General features: G+C 38.5%; 1 protein-coding gene across 1 annotated transcript; it reads left to right on the top strand.

Moving 5' to 3' along the window:
• The first annotated feature begins 5,013 nt into the window (after positions 1 to 5,013).
• OR2K2 (olfactory receptor family 2 subfamily K member 2) lies at positions 5,014 to 5,964 on the top strand. The gene has a single exon (XM_044779054.2). It carries the CDS (start codon positions 5,014 to 5,016, stop codon positions 5,962 to 5,964), a length of 951 nt encoding a protein of 316 aa, XP_044634989.2.
• Positions 5,965 to 6,460: the final 496 nt, after the last annotated feature.

Below are 6,460 nucleotides of genomic sequence, written 5' to 3' on the forward strand. Positions count from 1 at the left end.
TGTGAATAATGCTGCAGTGAACATAGGGGTGCATAAATCTCTTTGAATTGTTGATTTCAAGTTCTTTGGATAGTTACTGACTAGTGGAATAGCTGGGTCATATGGTATTTCAATTTTTAATATTTTGAGAAATCTCCATACTGTTTTCCATAGTGGCTGCACCAGTTTGCATCCCCACCAGCAGTGTATGAGGGTTCCCTTTTCTCCACATCTCTCTAACACTTATTTTTTTTTGTCTTGGTGATTATAGCCATTCTAACGGGTATAAGGTAACAACTCAGTGTAGTTTTGATTTACATTTTCCTGATGATTGGTGATGTTAAAGATCTTTTCATGTACCTGTTGGCCGTCTGTATATCTTCTTTGGAAAAATGTCTGTTCATATCCTCTGCCCTTTTTTTTTTTGGTGAGGAAGATGGTCCCTGAGCTAAATCTGTTACCAGTCTTTCTCTTTTTGCTTGAGGAAGATGGTCCCTGAGCTAACATCTGTGCCAGTCTTCCTCTATTTTGTATATAGGATTCCACCACAGCATGGCTTAATGAGGGGTGCATAGGTCGGTGCCCGGGATCCAAACCTGTGAACCTCAGGCTGCTGAAGCAGAACATGTGAATTTAAGCACTACGCCACTGGGCCAGCCCGCCTCTGCTCATTTTTTGATTGTGTTGTGTTGTTTTTCGTTGTTGATGAGTTGTTTGAATTCTTTATATATTTTGGAGATTAACCCCGTTTCAGATATATGATTTGCAAATATTTTCTCCCAGTTGGTAGGTTGTCTTTTTGTTTTCTCCCTTGTTTCCTTTGCCTTGCAGAAGCTCTTTTTTTTTTTTCTTCTTCTTCTTCTCCCCAAAGCCCCCAAGCATGGAGTTGTATATATTCTAGTTGTAGGTCCTTCTGGTTGTGCTGTGTTGGATGCTGCCTCAGCGTGGCTTAATGAGTGGTGCTAGGTCTGCACCCAGGATCTGAACCAATGAAACCCTGGGCTGCTGATGCAGAGCACGCGAACTTAAGCACTTGGCCATGGGGCTGGCCCTGCAGAGGCTCTTTAGTCTGCTAAAGTCCCATTTGTTTATTTTTTCTTTTGTTTCCCTTGCCTGAGTAGACATGGTATTTGAAAAGATCCTTCTAAGACCAATGTCTAAGAGTATACTGCCTATGTTTTCTTCTAAGAGTTTTATGGTTTCACGTCTCACCTTCAAGTCTTTAATCTGTTTTGAGTTCATTTTTGTGTACAGTGAAAGATAATGGTCTACTTTCATTCTTTTGCATGTGGCTGTCCAGTTTTCCCAACATCATTTATTGAAGAGACTTTCCTTTCTCCATTGTATGTTCTTGGCTCCTTTGTCAAAGATTAGCTGTCCATAGATGTGTAGTTTTATTTCTGGGCTTTCAGTTCTGTTCCATTGATCTGTGTGTCTGTTTTGGTGCCACTACCATGCTGTTTTGATTACTATGGCTTTGTAGTATATTTTGAAGTCAGGGATTGTGATGCCTCCATCTTTGTTCTTTTTCCTCAAGATTGCTTTAGCTATTCAGGGTGTTTTGTTGCCCCATATGAATTTTAGGATTCTTTGTTCTGTTTCCATGAAGAATATCATTGGGATTCTGATTGAGATTGCATCGAATCTCTATGTTGCTTTAGGTAATATGGACATTTGAACTATGTTTATTCTTCCAACCTGTGTGCATGGAATATCTTTCCTTTTCTTTATGTCATCATCAGTTTCTTTCAATAATGTCTTATAGTTTTCATTGTATAGGTCTTTCACCTCCTTCGTTAAATTTATTCCTAGATATTTTATTCTTTTTGTTGTGGCTGTAAATGGGATTGTATTCTTGAGTTCTCTTTCTGTGAGTTTGTTATTAGAGTATAGAAATGCAACTGATTTTTGTAAGTTGATTTTGTACCCTGCAACTTTGCTGTAGTTGTTGATTATTTCTAATAGTTTTCTGATGGATTCTTTAGGGTTTTCTATATATAAAATCATGTCATCAGAAAACAGCAAGAGTTTCACTTCTTCCTTGCCAATTTAGATTCCTTTTATTCCTTTCTCTTGCCGAATTGCTCTGGCCAAAACCTCCAGCACTATGTTGAATAAGAGTGGTGCGAGTGGGCACCCTTGTCTTATTCCTGTTCTCAGAGGGATGGCGCTCAGTTTTTCCCTAATGAGTGTGATGTTGGCTGGGGGTTTGTTGTATAGGGCCTTTATTATGTTGAGGTACTTTCCTTCTATCCCCATTTTATTGAGAGTTTTTTTTTTTATCATAAATGGATATTGGATTTTGTCAAATGCTTTAAAGAGTAAACTTTTTCCCCTTAATCTTTGAAAACTAGGGAGTAGTAGTTTCACAAATGAAAAAATACGTATCCTAGAATTCTAGGGATACCTTTTCTCTATATACTGTTAAGTGTTCTACCCTGTAATCATTCAAGAAAAAAAATCTTGATATAGCTAGGATGGATAGGGAGGAAGAGAAGACTTTGTTTTTATGTAATTCATTGAAGTTATTTGGGGCAACTGTGGTTCACTCTCGGTCTCAATTATTTTTTTTTTTAACATAAGTGTTCTTTTTTTCTTTTAAAGATTTTATTTTTCTCCTTTTTCTCCCCAAAGCCCCCCGGTACATAGTTGTATATTTCGTTGTGGGTCCTTCTAGTTGTGGCATGTGGGACGCTGCCTCAGCATGGTCTGATGAGCAGTGAGCAGTGCCATGTCCGCGCCCAGGATTCGAACCAACGAAACACTGGGCCGCCTGCAGCGGAGCGCGCTAACTTAACCACCCGGCCACGGGGCCAGCCCCCTCCGTCTCAATTTTTAAAAGCTTAATATAATTGGATCTTTGGGACATTATCCCTGAAGGATCTGAAGTTTCAAACCTCTGTGTGTATTGTAGCTGCTAAACTTTAAATTGTTTAGGGATGACAGCTATTCCCCCAAACAACAGATGATTTAAATTTACATAGCATTTCATTGACTATCCTTTGGCATTTTTAGTTATGGGGGTAACAGTCAATACTTTGGAAAGAAATGAATTGCAATGTGGATTTTTATGTAATACATTTAACATTTTTAACATGGATGCATTTATTCTTTCCTGCACATAGCTAACTTTATGAAGTACGTCATGAAACAGTATTTTATTTGGAGTTGGTGACAAGGGAGTTCAGGTGAGAGGACCAATTTTTCTTGGCTACTATTTTTATGGGATAGAAAATATCAAGTCCCAGGCAACTGGGCTGATTTTTCATTCTAAAAAAATTGTGTTTTCTTTGGTAGTTTTAAGAGTAGGTCAAGAGATATTGTTTCCTTAAAGTAATCTGCTACAATGATATCATAAAATTTTTGTAGAGAATTTGTTAAATATAAAATCTGGCAGAGAAATCCCTGAGAAATAATCCGTTAAGTAACAAATGAATAGGAACTAACTACTGTGATATAGAAAAATGTAGCTCTTAGGAAGAAAAGCAAAAACTGTATGCTCAGGTACCACAGAGGGAAGTAATACTGACAAGTGTTCCCTGGAATACTAAGAGAGTATTCAGCGTTACTGATAACGTTTGGACCTACAATGCGAGCTGCTTTGGGAGTGATGACTAACAGTAAAAAATGAAAGGACTCGCTAATAGGCCAGATGCGAGATAGAGTAGGGAAGTCAAAGATAATAAGGTAATATAATGAAAACTATTGAAAACTATTACGCCCCTGTTATAGAGGCATGATATGAGATATTGCCTGTGACGTAATTATTTTCACCATCACCATCTGTGCTAGCTTTTTAAATATGGAGAACTGGGAGACAAATGATAACATTGACTGAAATTGAGAAAAACTGGGAAAGAACACCAATGATGAGAAAGTGAAGACTGAAATATTGGGAGATAAACCATATAATTGAGGAATTTGCCTGTGAAATAAAGAGCAAATATAGGATCGCAGTTTGCATATGTAGTGAGACAATGAAGGGAATTTTTAAGAACAAGTATATTTGAAAATAGAAAGGAAAGAACTAGTGGGGAAAGGAAAAATGTTGAAGGTGATAAAGAGCAATGTCAGTGCAGAAGCAAGGTAAGTTTTGTAATTTTTTGGTTAATAATGTGAAATGTAAAAAAATAAAACCTTAAGTGTCTTGTTTATAATTAGATGATCTATAATCTTCTTTTCAAAGAGATTTTTAAGATAATTTTAAAAGGGAGTTTAATTTCTGCGTTTCCTGGATCTTCATGGGTTTTCGTGTATAATAAGAGTATTGCCTGGGTATAGTTTTTAGAACTATTTACATACTGGCAGAGGTATGAGTCTCAGTGATGAATGAAACTGAACAATGGATACATCAGTGTTTAAATGGGGTGGGTTCTTTTGTGTGAGTTGTAAACTGACTCTTAAATCTAATCAGAATGGGTAGCTACAGTGCTTCACAGAATGTCATCATTTTTGAAACAAGTATATGGACCGCCATGCTGTTAGCTGCATAGCACAGAGTTCATTTAGACCCAGAACTTCATAAGTGTTCGTTTAAAATTTATTTATTTGTTTGGTTCCACATTCCTCTTCTTCTTCCAATGAAAATCATTACTGGTTTTATTGAGTTTTATGGACAAATGTGCTTTCTTTTCCTCACTTATCTGGCTTTCTTTTCTCATTTGTGCTCAGTGACATATTCGGCCTTCATACATATTTTTCGTCTTTCAGTATTTTCAAATCTTTACTGAAAACCTACTGTGGGCCAAGTATAGGATTATGGGCTGAGATTCACATATTAAATATGTTTATTCTTGTTCCTAAATGAATTATTTTCTAAATTTTATTGTGGAAGAATCAACTGTTTTTTTTCCCCTTTAGATCAATAGATACACTATGCTGTGATTTCTTGTGGTAAAATTGTGTTTATGATAGTGAAAGTAAGTTTGAAAGCGTTTTCCTAGCTAAATGAACAGTGTACTTTATCCATCCCTTTCTGTCCTCAGATGAAATGAAGAGAATAAGGCTAGAATCACTACAGGTGAGTGGAAGGAAATGCAAGGAGAAAACCTCACCATCTGGAGCCTTTTCTTCCTGGAGGGTTTTTCGAGATACCCAGAGTTAGAGATCGTTCTCTTTGTCTTCAGCCTTGTAATGTATCTGATAACCCTCCTGGGCAACAGCACTCTTATTTTAATCACTGTCCTAGATTCATGCCTTCAAAGCCCCATGTACTTGTTCCTGGGGAATCTCTCTTTCATGGATATTTGTTACACATCTGCTTCTATTCCCACTTTGCTGGTGAACCTGCTGTCATGCCAGAAAACCATTATCTTTTCTGGGTGTGCTGTACAGATGTATGTGTCCCTTGCCATGGGCTCCACGGAGTGTGTGCTCCTGGCTGTCATGGCGTATGACCGTTATGTCGCCATTTGCAACCCGCTGAGATACCCCATCGTCATGAACAGGCAGGTCTGTGTGCAGTTGGCCACTGTCTCCTGGGTGACCGGCTGTCTGACCGCCCTGTTGGAAACCAGTTTCGCCCTGCAGATACCGTTTTGTGGGAATCTCATCGATCACTTCACATGCGAAATTCTGGCCGTGCTGAAGTTAGCTTGCACAAGTTCACTGCTCATGGACATGGTCATGCTGGTGGTCAGCGTGCTCCTCCTGCCCATTCCACTGCTGTTAATATGCATCTCCTATGTCTTAATCCTTTCTACTGTTCTGAGAATCAGCTCAGCAGAGGGAAGAAACAAGGCTTTTTCTACCTGTGGTGCCCACTTGACCGTAGTGATCTTGTATTATGGGGCTACCCTCTCCATGTACTTAAAACCTTCTTCATCAAGCTCACAAGAAATAGATAAAGTCATCTCATTGCTTTATGGAGTCCTTACCCCTATGTTGAACCCCATAATTTACAGTTTAAGAAACAAGGAAGTCAAAGATGCTATGAAAAGACTACTGGGCAGAATAACATTGCATCAGACACGTGAAAATCTCTGACTGGGTGCCTGTGGCTTTTCCAGGAGTGCGCTCCTGGCAGAACTTGCCAGAGAAATTCTAGACAATATACTCACCCTCAGAACACTGACTTGAACCTTAGCTCTATAATTTTACAGTTGTGAGAGATGTGTACACAGGGTGATTGCCTATGAATAATAGTAGGCTCCAATTTGCATTTAGTAATATTTTCCATCTTTTGTGTTTCGTGGTTGTGAGAAGTTTTGGACTATAGAGTCATTACAAGTTTGCTCCAGAAGGAAACTTGGATAAATTTAGTCAGTGAATGTCGGTGCCAGAAGAAACTTGTATATCCTCTCTGCCTTAAGTCCTTTCTGGAATGAGGCAGGAGCACAAAGAAACAAGAAAAGATCGTCCTTGATTATACAAGTGAGAAAACAGAAAGGAAAATTAAAAGACTTGCTCAACATCACACAATTGCAGAACCGGAACTGCAACCCTTATCCTTTCCACTTCTTTGCTGGATCTTGTTCTCCCA

The sequence above is a fragment of the Equus asinus genome, chromosome 10, assembly GCF_041296235.1.
Source record: "Equus asinus isolate D_3611 breed Donkey chromosome 10, EquAss-T2T_v2, whole genome shotgun sequence".
NCBI lineage: Eukaryota > Metazoa > Chordata > Mammalia > Perissodactyla > Equidae > Equus > Equus asinus.

Coding starts and splice junctions, on each gene's coding strand:
- OR2K2 (XM_044779054.2), top strand. CDS start 5,014: ATGCAAGGAGAAAACCTCACCATCTGGAGCCTTTTCTTCCTGGAGGGT.